General features: G+C 37.1%; 1 protein-coding gene and 1 long non-coding RNA gene across 2 annotated transcripts; both read left to right on the top strand.

The window, feature by feature from the left end:
- The first annotated feature begins 1548 nt into the window (after window positions 1-1548).
- On the top strand, window positions 1549-6163 carry LOC143882119 (uncharacterized). Its single transcript, XR_013252114.1, has 4 exons — window positions 1549-2185; window positions 2904-2930; window positions 4943-5039; window positions 5843-6163. It is a non-coding gene; the product is annotated as an uncharacterized LOC143882119 (long non-coding RNA).
- Window positions 6164-8827: 2664 nt separating this feature from the next.
- Window positions 8828-19400, top strand: LOC143882118 (uncharacterized). Its single transcript, XM_077385543.1, has 8 exons — window positions 8828-9486; window positions 10263-10340; window positions 10479-10622; window positions 11666-11806; window positions 13912-13989; window positions 14892-15038; window positions 16721-16873; window positions 17453-19400. Exons 1-8 carry the CDS (start codon window positions 9129-9131, stop codon window positions 19306-19308), a joined length of 2955 nt encoding a protein of 984 aa, XP_077241658.1. The 5' UTR covers window positions 8828-9128; the 3' UTR covers window positions 19309-19400.
- Window positions 19401-20834: the final 1434 nt, after the last annotated feature.

Raw genomic sequence — 20834 nt, 5'->3', positions numbered from 1 at the left:
GAAATTGTGCACGCATCAACTTAAGATTACAGAACTGAATTGTCATCTTCAATTCGCCAAGATGACGAATGTGAAATCTCTCAAAAAAAACCAAAGTTTAGACCTCTAAAAAACTACTGTCAGAACATTTGAAGCACAAAGCCTTTCTGGTATCTAATTAAGAGAATAATCTTATGTATACATGCATAAAGAAGCTCAATGTTAATTAGTGATTAACGATTCTAAAAGGAAAAAAAATAAGGGATGGAAGATAAATTCCTTCACAGTGTCTTTAAAAAGGTATGAAGATTTTGCAAGGAAGCTCGAATCCTTATAAATCCCTTGGAGTTTGTCTCGCTTACGGAAACAGTTGAATAAGAATACCATAAATAATGACATCAGGAGCTATATTGGTCTCTATCATAATCTTATAAAGTTCAAACTGCCTCATTCAATTTAGACACCTTACAATAAGCATCAATCAAAGTACTGAACATTGGAACATTTGGTTTTGGACCCTATTCTAAAATTGCAGAAAAGAAATAACATGCAAGTCTTATCTAGTTTCCCCCACATAGGATACTTTGAATCCTATTACAAACAACTATGTACAGAGTAATGCCCCTGCCCACCATAGGTCGATGAAAGTTAAGATTTTTTACCCTAAAATCTTGCAGTTGGAGCTAAAAGAACAAATAATAGAACTTTGAAAAGATAGTTTTCCCTCCAAAATTGAATCATCATAAAAGCTTTGGCTCTGTTTCTTTCAACGTAAAATGGGCATAAAACAAAATTTACACCAATTTTAAGTGGAAAAATGGGCCTAAAATTTGCTTTACACCATTTTTATGTCAAAGGAAACGAAGCCTTTGTGAAAATCTATTTCAAATTTTTTAAAAGCCAGCAGTAGTATAATGAAAGGAAATGACATTTCCACCCCCATTTCAGTACTTCCACCCATCCCATTTTTTGTTTGCCTATCTAAGATTGACAATATAGATTGAACTATTGAAGAATGAGTGTAAGAGTGAAATCACTAGAGTTACTCATTGACCACAGTGATCAATAAAGGGTGTAAGGGTAATCAATACATATCATCCCTATTGAGACATTGATAGTGTAATTGGTTAAACTATATTAATTAAGTCTGGATAGTGTAATTGGTTAAACAAATAAGCCAAATAGAGTTCTATTGTGGGTGAAACTCTAGTAGGCCTTTTCTATAAATATGACGACGATCTCAGCTACCACCTAACTTGACAAAGGAGAGCAGGCCAGAGAGGCAGTAGAAGATCCAGCCCGATCGGCGGATCGAGATAAGTCTCTTTTTTTTATTCTAGTAATTTGTATTTGTTTCTATTAGATCTATTGTATAGATGTGATCATGGCTTATTCTAGTTGTATATCAATCGAATACCATGATCCTAGGTTTACACCCAAATGTCGGAGAATTCAATTCTAACTGAAATTTTGTTATTGCGTTTGAGATAAGAAGGAAAATGAAAATGACAATAGAGTACATAAAAGTGGTATTTATCCAATCCAAGAGATAGTCCATGAAGGGGGAGAGGCAAAGATTAAACAGAAGTCTAGTGTATACACTGAATTTCCGTATATAAACTTCTCATCTCCGATAAATCATCTTACCCAACTGAAATTGGGGTCACATAAAATCCCATATTCTTCCTATTTCTGGATTAGGAATGATATTTCCAGCCCCTTTCCTATCATTCCACCCTGTTTTGTTGGTCTTTTCCTAAAAACATGACTATTTCTTCCCTCTTTTGTTTCTCTTTCCTGGAAATTAAGTCATCTTCAAGGAAAAAAATGAAAAGAAGAGGCAGAAAGCAGTCACTGAAGTATTAGTTCAATGGGCTGGTCTGCCTGTTGAGGATGCTACTTGGGAACGAATAAAAACAAATTTAGAGTAAAGACTTGATAGCTTGGAACATAACAGAGAACATGACCTTGAGAAAAAAGTAGTCCAGTCCAATTTACCGCCAATTTCTGACCAAGGCCAACTGCAGCGAGTTCCTCAAGCAATCAAAGATCGTCGAGTGGTTAAAAGGAACAACAAAGCAGTCACTGAAGTATTAGTTCAATGGGCTGGTCTGCCTTTTGAGGATGCTACTTGGGAACGGTTTGACAAGTTTCGGGATCAGTTTCCTAATTTTCAGCCTTGAGGACAAGGCAACTTTTATGAGAGGTGGAATGTTAAGGATGTCCTCATTTACATTGCACGCGATTGGCATGTGCTAAGTAGTTTATTTGTTTATACCCACTTCCTCCAAAATAACTGTTTCATTAGTTGTATTCTGTTTTTGTAACTGCTTTTGTACTTTTGAATTCTGTTCTCGTAGATTGTATTTAAGTAGTTTTCATATGAATAGAAGACAAGCAGATTGTTTCTAGCAGAAATCTTTTCTGTTTTTTTAACAGGAAGTAGGATGATCCTTTCCCTTCTCTTGATTTTTCATATGTTTAATGGCTTCTTTGGACAATCAATTGGTAATTGGTTAAGTTTTGCCATAATAATGAATGCCAACCAGTGATTTCAAAATAGGTCTTGCAATTTTCTATTCCTAACCTGCATGTTTGTTTTTGTTAATCTCTTGAGGGTTTAGATACTAAGTCTTTTTTTTCCTTTCTTTTTGGCGGTTTTGAGTATGACATGTATGTGAGTGCAGCTATCCCATTGGGGTTTTTTTGTACAGGGTTTCTTCATGTATGGACCACATTCGGTGAGTGTCAGATATGGATTCTGTGTATTTTCCTCTCAGATTTGAGTTGGGTTTTCTGTTTTCATTATTTACGTTCTCAATTTCTGATTTTGGGCATGGAGTTGATGGCTAAATGCCTTTTTTTTTCTGTGATGGATTTTAATTGGACTTCTATACTGAGTTATGGTTTTTCTCTCAATGCAGTTATCAAGTTCAAGGCTGATGTCCAAGGTGATGGTATACACTGAGAAGGGTTTTGATTGCCTCCATGGTATATCAAGACTAAGGGGCCGTTTGGATACGCGGAGTTTAGAATCCAGGTTTTTAGCTTGAAAACAGTGTAAAAGAGGGTTCATGATCAAGCTGATGTATGCTGTCCTGACGGCGTTTCTTGGATTTTAGTGAGAAATTCAGGTTTTTAAAATCTCTCCCACATCCTGAAATTTCTAAAACCTTGAAATATGGGAGGATCTGCTACTCTCTTGCTGACGGAAAGAAGGGCGAAAAAACGAGTAAAAAACGACGGCCGGTCTGCTTCTTCTCTTGTCTCTTAGCTACAATTTTGAAGAAATCCCAGATTCTAAAATCCGCGTATCCAAACGGCCCTTAATTTTTTTTTCTTATTTTTTGTTTCGTATTTGAAATTAGATTCCTATGATGTTTGTTTCTAATACTTTTTTGGTTTTCCAGCTCTATGACACTTACATTGTTGTATTCACATCGCAACATTGCTGATATGTGGCAGATGTTCGACCTCTTTTTGTACTGTGTTCGTCTATGGATCGATCTGATGGGATTAGTATCTTTGTCAATAATTATCTAATTTCTTTTCTTTTCTCCCATTTCTCAGCCCTGGTTCTTTTTTTTTAATATTTTAATGTTCATTTGGTCAAAATGTTCAAAAATTGCGATTCTGGTATTACATTTTGATGCTTTGTTAGTATTTGTTATTTTGCAATGCTTCTGTTTTGGGATTTGTTTTTCATTCATTCAGTGTTAGATTGAGAAGCTGTGTTAGATTGAGAAACATTTTGGGTTTTGGACGTACACCTTAATTTCTCTTCTCCATTTCTTAGAGAAAAACTATCTGAAGATAATTTTCTGTGCCTTTCCCTCATTCTGTCTCTCAGCTCTGGAGCGGTACTTTGGGGATTTTTTGGGTTCAGATCATCCATTCCAATTTTTTGCAGTTGGATGTTTTGTTGTACTTCATGCCATGAGATCTCCTCCTCTTGCTTTTAAAACAGTGTTACACTACTTTGAATTATTCTTTTTGGTTTTTTGTATTTTCTTTTCATTTTTCTTGATTAATGATTTTATACTAAGTGTTTATGTAACGGTGGAATGGGCTAGATGTTTGAAGTTTTGAATGTAGTAATTTCTGAACTATTCCTTCATAGATAGTTTTCGCTTCTAATCTTATTTCTGTACTCAACTCGACAAAGCCTTTGTCCCAAACTAGTTGGGGTCGGCTAAATGAATCCTTTAGAAAAAATTCAAGACGAAGGTAAAAGGAATCTACCCGACTCTAATCCTGGTTCTAGTTGGGTTCTTCTACATGGATCATATTCTTGCATTCTATCCTATCCAAGGTCAAGTTCTCTGTTATGTTCCTAGCTATCAAGTCTTTCCTCAATGTTTCTACTCAAGTTGTTTTCGGTCTGCCCCTACCTCTTTTTACTCCATCAATTTGGCACGAGTCGCCTCTTCTCACCGGAGCATCCAAAGGCCTACGTTGGATATGTCCAAACCATCTTAAGCGGTACTCTCTCATCTTCTCCTCAATGGGAGCCACCCCCACCTTTTTACAAATGTCTTCATTTTTAATTCTATCTAGACTTGTGTGGCCGCACATCCATCTAAGCATTCGCATCTCCACTACACTCATCTTATGCACATGTTGCTTCTTGGTGGCCCAACATTCTGAACCATACAGCATAGCTGGCCTCACAGCTGTCTTATAAAACTTTTCCTTCAACTTGGTAGGGATTTTACAGTCGCACAGAACTCCTGAGGCAAGCTTCCACTTCAACAATATGCTCTTATTCTATGGTTAACATCCTCTTCAATCTCTCCTTCCTTATGTAGAATTGAGCCAAGATAGTGAAAAATATCCCTCTTAGATACCTCCTGTCCAGTCATATTTACTACATCCTCGTCCCTCCTTACATTACTAATCTTATTTCTATGCTGCCCATTAAAAATCAATTGTGGATTTGACCTAACCCCTCTGATTTTTGCAGCTTCTGTCCTAGAAGGTTGTCAACATTCCCCATAAAAGCAGATCAGTTCAGTGGATAAGCATGAGAAAGCTAATATGCATCTTCCTTTCCATTACAAGTATGTTTTGGTAATCCAACTTACAAAACTTACAATTTGCCGCCACTGAATTTGTAGGATTACGTAAGGAAGAAGATATGTTCTTATATTTTCTTTTACAATATGTAATGCTGTAGAACTTGACTCTGATCATGCATTTATAAGGAACTTATGTTCAATGTATCAAGTTTCTTTCTTAAATGGATGTTATGAAGTCTCTTGCCCTTCATTTCATGTTTTTCTTCTACACACCGATGGTAATACCATTGCAAAGGAATGGAAACATATAGGTTTTGGTCCTGCACATGACCTAGCTCTTCTTAAGGTATCAAATTGAGCTCTTCATTTACCTTTTCAAGACCATAACTATAGTAGTTTCTCTTTTTCATTTTGGACTGATTGAGTACATATTCATAAAATTTATTATTCAGACGTTAATGAATAATATAATTGGTTGTGATTTGCAGAAAAATGTGTGCTATTTTTTTGTTAAATCTATTCTTTTCTTTATTTTAATTCATTGGATACCACAAGTAAAGGTCCTTAAATGATAGAAACATTTTTTTTCACATTTATTTGTTTCTTCGATGATGGAAAAGTTAATTTACATGTTTATGATTTAATTTATTGCTTCTCTCTGTTTAGTGCGCCTTGACATGAATTGCATTTCAATTCTATGAAATTCCAATATCCGAGTAATTCATTTGTTTTTAAAGGTCCATTTGGAAGTTGCATGTGCTAATGCTTCTCAAATGTCATTCTGGAGCGAGGTTCTATAATATGCTTTTATGGATGTTGACAGGATCTTTTTCCTTTCTTTGCAGAAACTAAAAGGGAACTCTTCAAGATTGGATAATATTGATTTGAGTGAGGTGGATGGATGATTCTCCCCTTTAAACAAACGATTTGGATTTTCCAAAAGAGATAAGTAATATCTTTCAATAAGTTGTTATCATGTAGTGGTTGAAAATATTGAGAAATGGCGAACATAGACTATAATGTTTCAATGCTTCCATAAGAGATTGTGTAGTGAATAAAAACTATAATGTGTCTGGTACAAACCTTTATCGGATTGCAACGGATTTAATCTTCTCGGAGGAAAGATCAGCCCCTTTGTTACGAACCTAGATCGGTTCGCAACGGATTGATCTTCTCAGAGGGAAGATCAATCCGTTGCGAACCGATCTAGGGTTGTAACAAAGTGGTATCAAAGCCGTCGATCTTGCGCCATGGTGACGTATCGGGAGATTTTGGATTTCATGCGTGAGGAGTTCAAATCATTTGCTTGGAAAAATGATAGATGAGCAACGGCGATTTGCGGAAGGCTTGACCAAAATCAGCATATTGATTAAGGAATTGCGAGAAGAGGTAAAGCTAAATCTGAAAAATGTAAAAATTTATTCTAGAAAAGTGTGTATTTGCGCACAAGGAGGATTGACCCTTCCCTCTAAGTGGGTCAAGAGGCTGATCTTCCCTCTAAGAAGATCAAATCCGTTACGAACCAATTTTGGTTCGTAACAAAGTGGTATCAAAGCCGTCGATCTTGCGTGATGGCTGCACCTTCAGAGTTTTGGGAATCCATACGTGGAGATCTTCAGAAGATGAAAGCACTCGTTACGAACCTATATCGGATCGCAACGGATTTGATCTTCTCGGAGGGAAGATCAGCCTCTTGACCCACTTCGAGGGAAGGGTCGTTCCTCCTTTCTGTGCAAAAAAACACAAATTTGGGATAACTTTCTTCATTCCGTCCAAAAGACTGGTTACACGTTATTTATTAAAAATCCATAATCTAGATAAGCCTTATCTCTAAGACTCATACTAACTAAATAACTACAAAGCAAATATGAAAATAACAAATATCACAACTAACTTATTTCAGCCAAGGTGGGACCCAAATAAGCACGTAGCATTCCTCCCCCCTTAAATCAACCTTGTCCTCAAGGTTGGATCATTGGAGCAGATAATTTATGTCACCGGGGTCCCAAATCTTATTGGGCATTATCTTCACGAAAAACATAGTTGACATCAATGGTTGAGACAACTCCATCTTCAAACCGATCTCATCGCGGCGTTCATCAAAGCCCTCCGGTGTATTTTTCTGAAACGATTTGGATGTTGAGGGACAGATGGTTGTGGGCGAGAATTTTTTTGATGACGTCGGACAATTTGAGAACAGACTCTTCGACGGCGAACTTTCTTTTGTGGCTTTTTCGCCTTTTCTTCTAGCTGATTTTTTCTCCCTTCTTCTTTCCTCCTCTTTTTCTGTTTCGTCGTTTCTTTTTCATCGTGGAAGCCTTTTCGACCGTTGTGCCGGTTTTGTTCAAGCCTTCCGCAAATCGTCGATGTTCTTTCATCATTTCCAAAAGAAGTGCTTTAATCTCCTACAGATCTCCACGTATTGATTCCCAAATCTTCGAAAACGTAGCCATGACGCAGGATCGACTGATCAGCCTCTTGACCCACTTCGAGGGAAAGGTCGTTCCTCCTTTCTGTGCAAAAAAAACACAATTTTGAGATAACTTTCTTCATTCCCTCCAAAAGACGTTACACGTTATTTATTAAAAATTCATAATCTAGATAAGCCTTATCTCTAAGACTCCTAACTAAATAACTACAAAGCAAATATGAAAATAACAAATATCACAACTAACTTATTTCAGCCAAGGTGGGACCCAAATAAGCACGTAACAGTTTCACTTTTTTCATCTATCTTCCATTCTCAACAGTTACTCTGGTTGATATAGGAAATGCAGTTATTTTTAGGAAAAGACAAAAAAGAGCGGTGGAAATATCATTTTCATTTTCAGTTTGGCTTTTAATTTTTTAATCATAACAACTATTATTTCACAATTAGAAAATTCCATTGGTTTGGTCAATCATCTAAGCTACATCTTACGATTCGTTCCCGTGCAACTCACGGGTCTGCAACTAGTCTTCTAAGAAAAGAGACTCCTGATCGAATATTTAGCCCTATGTGTAACGTCCAAACACTATAGATTTGGTCTAATCGCTGTAGATTTGGTCTAATCGCTGTAGATTTGACAACCTTTATTTTGTTAAGTAAGCAATGACTTTGAATGCCGTTTGAAATACGCACCAACCGGCAAGGACTTTGAATGCCGTTTGATGTAGGGAGTAACAGGTAAAGGGACCACCTTGATATAATGCAAAAATGACTCATAGTCAGATATAATCGAGACGGTTGATCTGGTGAACTACCACAGAGTCTTGGCCCCATGTGGAATGGACATATCCCGTCCATAAGATTTAAGGCATTAAAATATCTGCGCCTTTCTTTCTCCCATGTATCTTCAGCCCCAAAAAGTTTCTCATTTATCGGAAAATCAGTCACAGGGTACGACCGATTTATGTTGTGGCCCATCAAATGAACGGTTTGGATCACCCCAAGAAATGGGTCGCACTATGCTCTCTTGAAAATACCGAACTTCAAGCGCACTCATCATATAAAATCCATTTATAGCATGGGAGGGAATTTCACCAAAAGGCATTTCGCAGCTCACTTTTGCACGAGAGAACAACTACTTCAGATGAATAAAATGAATAAGACAAAATCTGCTGAAAAAGTGAGCCTCGGAGCTAACAGCTAATTCAGAAGAATTAAATGAATAAGACAAAATCTGCGAGTCTGTGCTGGATTGCTTGGAAAAGCTAAAGAAAATCTGAAATATTTTTCTTGCCTTATGGCTTAGGTGAGTCTTCACTATTCCTTTTAATTAAAAATTAAATAAAATATTTACAAAAATCTAATGAGTGGGACCTACCAACCTCCAAGGTGAACTGTGTATTACGCGGTGGACAAATTCTCTTGACTTTCTTGGTGGCTCTCATTCTTGTTAGTTGTAGAGATGTAAATATCAGAATGTGTAGTTGCATTTTTTTTCTTGTTCTAAGCTGATATTCTTCTTTGGAGTTTGGACTATATAGATTTATGAACGGTGAAGTGGAGAAGTCCTAGGTGAAGACTTTGGAATTTGGATCTACATACTACCTTTCCTTCTCTATATAAATCTATGTTGAAGCTCAGAGGGCAACTACAACTGATCTTTTAGTTGGAGTTTGGAGTTTAGATATAAAGTTGATAAAAATATGAGGGGTTTATGTGAACATGGCATTGTTGTGTTGGTGTTGTTTGTGACTGCGTGTTGCTGCTTTTACCGCGGCCATGCATGTTTGGATGAAGAGAGGCAAGCTCTCTTACAATTGAAAGACTCCAACTATCCAAATAATAATCGTTTAGATGATTGGGTTGGAGAGGATTGTTGCCAATGGAATGGTGTATCATGCTCTTCTTCTTCATCTCGTGTCGATACAATTGACCTTTCTTTTGTAAGGAATGACGAGAAGGGAATTTGGTATCCAAATGTTACTTTGTTTGCCCAATTCAAAGAATTGGAGTCTCTAGATTTGTTTTCAAATCATATTGGTGGATGGGTTATGCAAGAAGGTAATGCTAGTTTCCACTAATTTTAGAAAATCATTCCTCCAATTACATAAAGAGCCTCAATATCTTTTCATAGGCAATTCAAATATATTAATGGAGCTTCAACAAATTATGTATTTCTTTTGGTTGAACAAATTCCTAAAATGGATTAAGCCTCTATCTATGTATACTTGTCGAATTCACTGTTTGGTTGCAGGTAGTTACCTCGTAGAGTAGTGGTGTAAGTAGTCATCAGGGAGGAGACAAGCCTTGTAGTTGAACTTACCTCATAGAATAGAAGGAAGTAGTGTTTGGTTGTCAACCTCGTAGAGTAGTGGTAGGGGGTGTTATTACCTATATATATATATATATATATATATATATATATATATATATATATATATAGAGAGAGAGAGAGAGAGAGAGAGAGAGAGAGAGAGAATGCACTTTTGTGGTTTTTTGCTTGGATTTTGTTGGGAGTTTCCTGGCATGACATGTCACCAAACAAGCAGGAAACATCCCTGTTGGTCTTCTAGGATTTCAATGACATATTGGCAACCAAACAAAGGGTTTTGCTGACATGGCAGCCACATATTGCAAAAAAGAAAACAAAAGAATGATTATTTATAAAAATGTGTATTCAACTGATTCTTGGCACGAGGCTATATAATTTTTAGTATTTTTAAGATAGAGTTTATCTGAAACTATATAGGACTTATTTAACCTTTCATGGGTTTAAAAGGGAAAGAAATTTAGAATCATCATCAACTCACTCTCTTATCATCTTTTCTTTTTTGCAGGGTTCAATCAAATGAAAAACTTGAAGACATTGAAACTTGGGAGGAATAGGCTAAACGAAAGCAGTCAATCCTTATCAGGTATTGACACTGCCTTAGACCTCACAGGCGTACACACGAGCACACACACAACAACCCCAGTAAAAAATGTTTATGATTGAGTAATGTTTAGTATGAAAAATTGAGTAATGGTTATATGATTTGCTCATTTTCTTGTAGCTTTATGTGGTCTGACAAAACTACAAAGTTTGGATCTTGACTACAACAATCTTGATGATGGAGCACTTCCTCTATGCCTTCGTAATTCCTCTCCATTGGAAGAATTAGACTTGTCTGGGAATAATCTGAGAGGAGTCTTATCTGGTATTCATCGTTTTGCCATTTCATTCCTTTCTTAATACTAGGTGAAACAATTTAAAAATAACAAATCCCTTATGTCCTCGGTTGGGTCCACTGGGATGTGAGTGGCCCACATATAATCACCACACCCATGTGCCATGTTTACCATGAAAAATCATTACAAAAATACAATGGAGGTAAGTGGTGTTTGGTTGTCAATGGAGTAGAGGTAAGTGGTGTTTGGTTGTCAATGGAGTAGAGCAGCTAGTGGTAGAGGGTGTCATTACCAATATAGCGGGAGAGAAAAAATCATCATTCACAAGAAATCCAATATAGCGGGAGTAGAGCAGCTAGTGGTAGAGGGTGTCATTACCAATATAGCGGGTGAGAAAAAATCATCATTCACAAGAAATCCAAGCAAAAAACTACCTTTATGTCATTTTTACTTGGATTTTTTTTAGAGTAGACAAGCATGATACATCAGCAGACAAGTAGGAGACATCCCTAGTAATCTCTTGGGATTTCAATACTATACTGGCAAATAGACAAGGGGCTTTATTGACGTGGGACTCAAAAGCAAGCAAAACCCCTAAGCCATCCCGACTTTTGTGCAATCAAACAGAGCCGGTTTGATTAGTTGCATAGAACCCAGGCTTTCCTAGGGGTTTTACTTGGTTTTTGGGTGCCACATCATCAAAATCTCCAGGTCCATGATGTCCATTGCCATTGAGAGGAATGAAATTCCTGACGAAGTGACGAGCACCAAGGATGTCTCCTGGTTGTCTCCTCCTTGTCTAGTGACATGGGATGCCAGCCCTAGTTGTGGTACGCGCAAAAAACAACAAATAATTCACCAGACTTTGGTATTATTATGTTACACAATTCCTCTAGTTTCGTTTGAAGGGATATTCTTATCGTTTTACAAAGGATAACATGACTTTTTTTTATTATCTATTTTGATGTTTATAGATGCCTATGCCTTTTCCATTATATTGAAAGGAATTTTTTTTGTTTGGTGATAAATGAAATGGGCCATGGGTTTTTATGTCTTGATCATTTTCTTGTAGGTTTATGTGGCTTGAAAAGACTCAAGAGACTATTTCTCTTCGGAAACTATCTTGAAGATCAAAGTCTACCTTCATGTCTAGGCAACCTTTCCTCCCTGGAAAGACTGGATTTAGCACATAATAATCTTAGATTCACAGATGGTACAGTGGGACAGCAGTATTTTCTCTTCACTTCTATTCACCGCGTCATTTCAATGACAAGATAATGCATTTGATAGTTTTTTTTTTGGATCAATTACTGTTGCATGCTGGAGAGTTGAAAAAATGACAAGAAAATGTTGAGTTTTGAAAAAACACTAACAAATGCTACTTTATTAAAAAAGAACTTTTTAGGACGAAAATACCCCTAACCTTACTTTATCTTTCTCTTCTTTGTTTTTACACTTTATCTTCTCCGGCGATAAAAGCCTTCTTCTCCGGCGAAACATCTTCATTTCTCCGGCATATGCTCATTTGTTTTGAGAGGTTAGAAGGAGTTCTCTAGAGACGCCCCTTTCTCATTTTCTTTTTCTTCCTTCAAATATCCAAAATTTCATTATCCTTGTAAGTATTTCCCCTTTTCTAGTGGCTGTAGCCAAAATCAGTTGCCCAAAGAGCTTTCACTAGGCAAAAGCGTAGTGGAAGCCAAAATGGTACTCGAAGAAAAATGTAAGTTAGGCAAAAATGATAGTCGAAGCCCGAAAAATGCTAATTGAAGCAAAAAAAAAGTTACACCAAGCAAAAAATGATAGTCGAATCCAAAAAAATATAGTCGAAGCCAAAAAAACTGATAGTCGAAGCCAACAAATATTTCTCGAAGCTAAAATATATTAGTTAAAGACGAAAAAAGTTCCAAATGTTACTGGAATTTAAAAGTTTTAGTCGCAACCAAAAACATGTTAGTCAAAGCAAAAAAACAGTTATTCGAAGCCTAAAAAACTTTAGTCGAAACGAAAAACACAACGGCGAATGTTACAGGAAACACATTTTTCACTTCAACCAAGTAATTTTTGGCTTCGACCAAGTAAATTTTGGCTTCGAATATCCTGTTTTGGCTTCGAGTACCTGTTTTTGCGTTGAGAAGAAGAGAGGGAGATCTCGAAACCCTTTTTGAGAAAGATTTGACGAGGCAGAAGGGCTGATGGGTCCAATTTTGTGCATTTCAAGCAAAAAAAACCTTTGAATACCCTAAAAAATGAGAGAGAGAGAGAGAGAGATGATATTAGATGGAGTTTTGAAACAAAAAATAGAAATATAAAGAGAGAGAGGGAGAATGAGATTTCAGGCTTACCTTCTTATGTATTGCCGGAGAAAAGAGTAGGTTTCGCCGGAGAAGAAGCACTTCAACTAGGTTAAAAACAGGGTAAAAGTAAAACTGTGAAAAGAAGAAGGGAAGCAGAATAAATGTACTGAGGGGCATTTTGGTCCTAGAATTTTGATTTTTTATAAAACAGCATTTATTCGTTTTTTTCTCAACAAGTGACATTTTTACGTCAATAATGCAACTCTTTGACACGTACCAGTAATTGATCCTTTTTTTTTCAATTCTGTTTGTTTCCAACGTATTATAGGCCTGAAGGCATTTGAGAATCTTCAAAAATATGTGGCTGGATATTCCCGAATAAGCTAGAATTATAAAAGGAAATGGAAAATGATATTCCCACTGTTGAATCATAAATGATTAAATAACACCAACTATAACAACTCAAGCTTTTGGAGTAATTGGTTGTTTCACATGGTACCAGAGCTATTGCCTCATGGTCGGTCCTAGGCTCAAAACCCAACAACTCCTTGATATTAAATCCTTGGTTGATCGGCGAATTTTTTTATTGGGTTGAATCTGGTCCGAAGTTGTTTGGAATGAATCGTCATTCCAGCTGCTAGAAAGAAAGGTGGGTTCGTCAAGTGATCAGCTATCCCACCAGAAAGAAAAGTGGGGCCACACATGAGAGGGAATGTTGAAGTATAAACGATTAAATAACACCATACAGACACTCGTTATCTTAATTAATTCAAATATAGCCATGGAGCTTCAACAAATCGCGTCTTTGTGTTTTTTGGCTCAGCATAGATCCAAAATGGATGAAACTACTATAGATTTTTTTTTTTTTTTCATAAATTCTCCAGAGCAAAATGAAGTGAAGAACAATGACGAAGGGTTAAATTCTAGTACAAGACTTAGTTAACTTTTCGTGAGTTTAAAAGGGGAGGAAATCTATAATCGTTAATTATCAATTCACTCTCACATCGTATCTTCTTTTTTGCAGGGTTCACTCAAATGAAAAACATAAAGATATTGAAACTTGGGCTGAATAGGCTAAACGAAAGCCGCCAATCCTTGCACGGTATGGACTCTGCCTCAAATCTCTCAAATTCCCACTCATATGTGTGTGCACAATGCCCTATCCTTCTTCTTTTTTTCTTTTTTTTTTTGAAAAATGACATATTTTATTGGTATTAAAATAACAGTAGGGACCAGGAGTCCCTTCCATATTATAGAATATGAACAATGCCCTATCATATTTATATTGATATTCCTTTGATGGAAATTAACTCATGTTTATGATCTTTATAAGGTTTCAACTTGGGTCGGGTTTTATCCTACCCACATCGACCGGACCCAAAAATAACTTGGATTAGGTTTAGAAATCATGGGTCTTGGGTTGGATTGGGTGACAAGTTGAAAAACCTGACCCATTCTCGGGCCGGGTCGGGTTTAAAGAAAAGAAAAAACTACAAACCCAACTTGACTCTTATATATGTACAATGAGGGGCGGCCCAGTGCATGAGGCTCCCGCCATTGCGGGGTCTGGGGAGGGCTAGATGTACAATGACTTTCTTAAACATCTCTTAAATAATCTGACAAGTATTTTCTAGTATATCGATAATTATCAGGTTTGTGATGTGAAAAAAATAGTTTCTTTCTTAAATTTATGCATTTGATGATTTATATTTAGAGATTTTAAGTGTGAAAATTTGTTATTTTCAACATTGTTTGAAATTAGTAAATATCCTAAACTAAAGATTAAAAACCAGACCCGACCCGACATGAGAAACTATCTCGGGTAGGGTCTGGTTTATGAATCTTGGGTTTTCTCATAAAAACTCAACCCGACCCAACCCGGCCCGAAATAATGCAACCCTAGATTTGTATGAAATATCTTCTCTTATTTTCTTCTTCCTCCGTTGTGTGTTCCTGTTTCTAAAAGAAGATATTTTCACTATATACTTTGCTTGTTTCATGCAGGTTTATGTGGTATGACAAAACTACAAAGTTTGGAACTTGACTACAACAATCTTGATGATGGAGCAATTCCACCATGTCTACTACGGACTTCCTCTCCATTGGAAGAATTATACATGTATGGGAATAATATGAGAGGAGACTTACCTGGTATGCTATGTTTTGCCATCTCATTTTCTAATCTAATACTAGGTGAAGGAATGTAAGAAATGAAAGAGTAGATTTCCCTATTTAGAAATTTCTCACAAAATATATAATGCAATGCATGCTTTAATCCTAGTAACAGAACAATATTCTTTACTTCCCCTACAAGATTGTCCTATACAGTGAAATTATATTGCACATAAACATTGGTGCTGCGCGCCTGATTGATTACGTGCAGCAACACGCGTGCGCGCGAACACACACACACGGACAACAAGTGTGCATATATATATATATATATATATATATATATATATATATATATATATATATATATATAAACCCTTCTATATGTATTTCTAGGAAGGAAATTTCGCAGAAAGCCGTTTTGTGGCTCACTTTTTCGGTAGAGAACAGCCACATAGCAGCATATCTTGTCCTGTTCATTTAATTCATTTGAGGTGGCTGTTTTCTCCTGGCGAAAAAAAAGCCGTGAAATGGCTTTTTGCAAAATTGCCTAGGAAATCCCATGTTGTGTATGCTACTGATATTCGTCATGCCCCAAACCACCACCATGGCTTGGAACATAATAGCGCCACATTTCTGTAAAGAAACTCTACAAGCATGCAAGACTAACAGTATAACAGAACCATGCTCAATTACTATAATAAGTAAAAATTCATAACCATCCATGAAACCAGATAAACAAATAATCTTTGAGTATCAACTCTCACCCTCCACCCAATAACTAAATAATGAATTAAAAATATGTCCACCAACTACTCACTCTATAAACTAAATTTAAAATAAAAATTTTCCTCCACGTGGTAATTTCCCTTTACATTTTGTTCCACCAAAAAAGTTTTCTTCGGATTAAGGGAGCAATAAATGCATCTTCCTAGGCGAGTCTTTCTCTTTAATCGGAGTATCCCTTGCATTGGCATTTTGCCTCCATCGTTTTGTTGTTTAGTTAGATCGAACGGTGTGTCGACCTTGAAAGACATTTTCATTCTGCGTGCATCGGTGGCGGCGGCGTTTGAGTTCTGAGCGCATCGACCATTGAATTGATCGTGAGTCATTCACGTTCTGCGCATGTCGACATGTCGTTTTCATTTTGTGTGTATCGAAATGCCCACATTTAGCGTCGCGTCTGTACTAAAAAAGTCATTTCCATTTGTGTAAAGGTAGAGGAGCCCAAGAAAGAGGTGTCGGTCCCCTCTTCTTTTCAATCGCCTGAAATCTAATCCCAAGGGATGGAAACGTTTCGGTCGTCGACCACTCAAATTGAGTTTCCGATTCTTGCCTCCAATGAAGCTAGCACACCCACACACCCAATACATGTACAATCAACTCCACACACAGTGCACTGATGGGCCGCGTCGGCGCATTTTAGACCTAACAAACCCTTAACAGGAACTAATAAAGCAAGGGTTAGGATCATCTGATCATGGTTGAGAAAATGGCAATGGGCCAGATTTGTTTTAATTTTGGGTCGATGAAATTGATGACTTCTACATGGACAAGAGGGCCCAGAAAGGCATCACTAAAAAAACAAAACCAAAAAAAAACTAGGTGGCTTTCATTTTTCATATACAAATTTGAGCTTTTCCCCTTGCATTGAAAGGAATTTGTTGTTTGGTAATAAATGAAATATGCCATGAGGTTTTATGTTGATCATTTTCTTGTAGGTTTATGTGGCTTGAAGAGGCTCAAGGCACTAGATCTGGGCCAAAACTATCTTGACGATCAAAGTCTTCCATCATGTCTACGCAACCTTTCCGCCTTGGAAGAACTGGATTTATCAGAGAATAATTTTAAAAACCCATTTGGCATCTCAACAGGTACCTAATAGTATTTTCTCATCCAAAGTGATGGCAGATGTAGTATTTTTGTTTCACTTTCATATTTCTCACTATGATAATGCTAAGATAATACATTTTCCCTAGGCTTTTGTAGCTTTTCAACTCTGCTGGTTCCCAACAAATTACAAGCCCAATGCCATTTGGAGAACTTAAAGAGCAGACAGTTTGATTTTTGTGAAAAAACCTAGAAATTTAATTAGGGTTATGGGAAATGATATTCCCACTCCCTTGTTTCAATAACAGCACTACACCCTTGTTGACAGCACTCTAGGAATGTAACAATCTTTAAAAGCTAATTAGAAAACTGTAAAGTAAAATATCTAGTGCCATTATTGACTCAAGAGTGTGGGAATATCATTTCCCAAAAGTTGGGTGGTTTACATTTTTACGTATAAATTGGAAAAAAAAAAAAAAAAAAACAAAAGAATGATTCTATTTTTCAAACAACGATTTATCAAGCCTCATTATAAAAATTAAGCTTCCATGTATCACATATGCATTTGACTATATTAGACCATCTATCTAATTTCATAATTTATTTCTATCTTGTTCTTGCAGATCTTTGCAAGCTTAGTAACTTAGTCACCTTGAATCTCAAGACGAACTCAATCGAAGGAAATATTCCTCCATGCTTAGAAGACATGCATTACCTGCAATCGCTTGATCTCTCTTACAATCTCTTTTCAGGGGTGGTCCCTTCATTCATTTTCAATAACCTAACTATGCTACAGACTATTTATCTTTCAAACAATCAATTCATGGGTGTGCTCTCATTTTCGATGTTTGCCAACCTCTCAAAGCTTTATGAAATTGACCTTTCAAACAATGTCCAATTAGAGGTTGAAACAGAATACCCACATTGGGTTCCTACTTTTCAACTCATGTGGTTGCTCCTTAAAAATTGCAATCTAAACCAACATAGCACTTCTAGCATCCCTAGCTTTATTTCAACTCAGAACCATTTATACAGCTTACAATTGGATCATAACTCTCTTAAAGGAGCCATCCCATCTTGGCTATTGTACAATACTACATCACTTCGAATCATATCGTTGAGGGCTAACCAATTTGAAGGCTCAATTCCCCAGTCTACTCACAACACTAGTTCGATTGTCTCTTATCTAGATATCTCTGAAAACAGTCTAAGTGGGTCACTTCCTATAAACATCGGCACACTTCTCCTACATTTGTCTTACTTTAACTTATCCAAGAATGCCTTGAAAGGTAGGATACCTTTGTCCATGGGTGAAATGGCAGACTTACACACACTCGACCTCTCTAACAATCAGCTTTCAGGAGAAATGCCACATTCAATAACCAAAAACTGTACTTCATTAAATTACTTAAGCGTATCAAGCAATAGATTAGAAGGTGAGTTTCTCCCAATAGATGCTAACTTGACACAGTTGCAATATTTACTTGCTAACCACAATAACTTCACAGGAACAATCCCAACTAGCTTGTTGAATAGCCCCTACTTGATGATTCTAGATATACGAAAAAATAACCTTTCTGGCCCTATTCCAAATTGGTTATTCTTCCTCTCAAATTTGGTCTCACTTCTTTTAGGGGATAATCTCTTCCGAGGACGCATTCCAATACAACTGTGTAGACTAAGTAACCTCCATACCTTGAATCTCTCCAATAATTCTCTTTCCGGAAACATACCTTCTTGTCTCAACAACATTACTTCATGGAAGAAAAATTCTCCAATCGAAAGTGGCTTATATGTATTAGGTATGTTACAACTAAGGTATTCAACTTCTTTCACCACAAAAGGCATAACTTACTCTTACGAGGGCCTTCCTTTTTCCTTGATGACTGGAATTGATTTTTCCATGAATCAATTGGTGGGTGATATTCCTTTCCAAATAGGGGACTTGAGAGAGCTTCGCTCGTTTAACTTATCTAACAACCTACTAACGGGACCTCTTCCACTATCATTTCAAAACTTAGAAAACTTGGAGAGTTTGGATCTCTCTCATAATAAGTTGGTTGGAAGAATCCCTTACGAATTAACTCAACTCCATTCACTTGTTGTCTTCTTGGTCGCCTACAATAACCTATCAGGTATTATCCCATTTGAAAAACAATTTTCAACATTTGGTGAGAGTAGTTATGAGGGAAATCCAGCTCTCTGTGGATCACCGCTTCAAAGAAAATGCTCATTGAACATCCCTTTACAACCCCCTAAAGGCAAGGGACATGGCTCTAGGATTCTTGATAATCACGTGCTTTTCTACTCATTCGTGGCAATGTCATATGCTTTGGGATTTTGGGGAGTCATCGGCTTTCTTCTCCTCAACAAGAATTGGAGGCATAAATACTTCGAAGTTATGGATGCTTACATTGGCTTATCAATGGAGAAGCTCTTACAATTCCGTCGTTACTTGGGAAATTGTTGTTGCAAGTAAATGTACATATGTTCTACGGTTGTAAAACAAAATCAGTGTTGGGACTTAATTGGGACTAATAATAAGATTTTCTTCAAGTTTGAATGCGCTAATTTACTATGTGTGTTGAATGACTTATGACCACAAAAATCGAATCAACCCACCCAAAGTGATGGTGTTGATGACTCCAAAGAAACGAGCATTTGGTAATAATTACTTAAGTATAAAAAAATCTCGAGAATTTTTAACAAGTTATTGTTAGAATCTTCATCGAGATGATATAGGGATTTCCTAGGGACCATCGCAAAAAGGCATTTTGTGGCTGGCTGTTGCATGTGAAAGCAGCCACGTCTGAAAAGTCAGCCTGTGTGGCTGCTCTCACATGCAACAGCCAGGCGCGAAATGCCTTTCTTGGCAATCTTTTAGATTACCAAGCTCCTCTCTTAAGAGTTAATTAGCTAAGATATCTTGATTGTAATATATCTCTTCCAAGATAAGGATTAAATTTTTGTAGATTGTGTGGTTAGAAACATATTTCCAACAAAGAGAACCTTGCAACCAATAAAGTCAGCAGCTCTCTCTCTCTCTCTCTCTCTCTCTCTCTCTCTCTCTCTCTCTCTCTCTCTCTCTCTCTCTCTCTCTCTAAGTTTCTATATATGGTATCAAACGACAATTACTTTTGATCATCTCACTCCTTCCCTTCTTATTTCTCCCAACCATTGTCAGCTTCCTTACCTACATCATCTAGCACAGGGTCTATTTTCACCACCACTTCACGAGCGTCCTCCATCAAGTTAGTAGAGGGCAACTCACTACCTTAACCATTTCCTTAAATACTGTTGATTCATCGTCTCCAATAGAAGTTTGTTACATGGGAACTGTTGGGAATGTTGCCTTATTTCCCATGTCTTGCCTGGTAAGACAAAGGAAAAATAGGAAACACCTTTTCTTGGTTTTTTTTGGAAAGACCTAGGTTATAAAAGGGGTGCCCGCTACACAAGTGGGTGCCGGCTGCAAGAGCTTGGGGCTAGAGAGAGAGAGAGAGAGAGAGAGAGAGAGAGAGGGTTTCTTCCTTGGGTTTCTTCTTGGGTTCTTTTTGGGGTTTCCTCTCGGGTTTTCACTTGGTGTACGGTCCTGGGGTGAGAGAAGAAAGGAGAGGGTTTTGGGTTTTGGGTTTTGGGTTAATCCATTGTATTCCTTGTATATTGTTTTCTCATAGTGGAAGATCGTGTTTCTCGCCCATGGATGTAGGCTCGGCCGAACCACGCAAATCTTGGTGTTCATCTTGTGACTTGTGTTCATTTTACTTTCTGTTAATTTGTGCATGATCGGATCGGATTTGCTCGATTGATTTTGCTCGGCGGATTTTCTCAACAGGAACACATCAACCGAACTCTTCTAAGCCTGATAAATGCAACTCAGTCTCCTATCCCAATTTGTGAATTATCTCTTGTAGATCCTAAGAATTCACTTTCTCTATTCACACATTACCCGACCTCTTCCAACTCCATCACAAGCTCCACACACTTTATAGAGATTCCATTATT

This window comes from Tasmannia lanceolata, unplaced genomic scaffold, assembly GCF_043159265.1.
Source record: "Tasmannia lanceolata isolate RefF3 unplaced genomic scaffold, GAP_Taslan_0.1 ptg000007l, whole genome shotgun sequence".
Classification (NCBI taxonomy): domain Eukaryota; kingdom Viridiplantae; phylum Streptophyta; class Magnoliopsida; order Canellales; family Winteraceae; genus Tasmannia; species Tasmannia lanceolata.
Note: the sequence above shows the minus strand (reverse complement) of the source record. Positions and strands in the feature narration are given on the sequence as shown.

Excerpts from the sequence above, each read along its gene's own strand:
- LOC143882118 (XM_077385543.1), top strand. The coding sequence starts at position 9,129 with ATGAGGGGTTTATGTGAACATGGCATTGTTGTGTTGGTGTTGTTTGTG. Across the intron at positions 9,487-10,262 it reads TGGATGGGTTATGCAAGAAG|GGTTCAATCAAATGAAAAAC; the intron begins GTAATGCTAGTT and ends TCTTTTTTGCAG. Across the intron at positions 11,807-13,911 it reads TAATCTTAGATTCACAGATG|GGTTCACTCAAATGAAAAAC; the intron begins GTACAGTGGGAC and ends TCTTTTTTGCAG.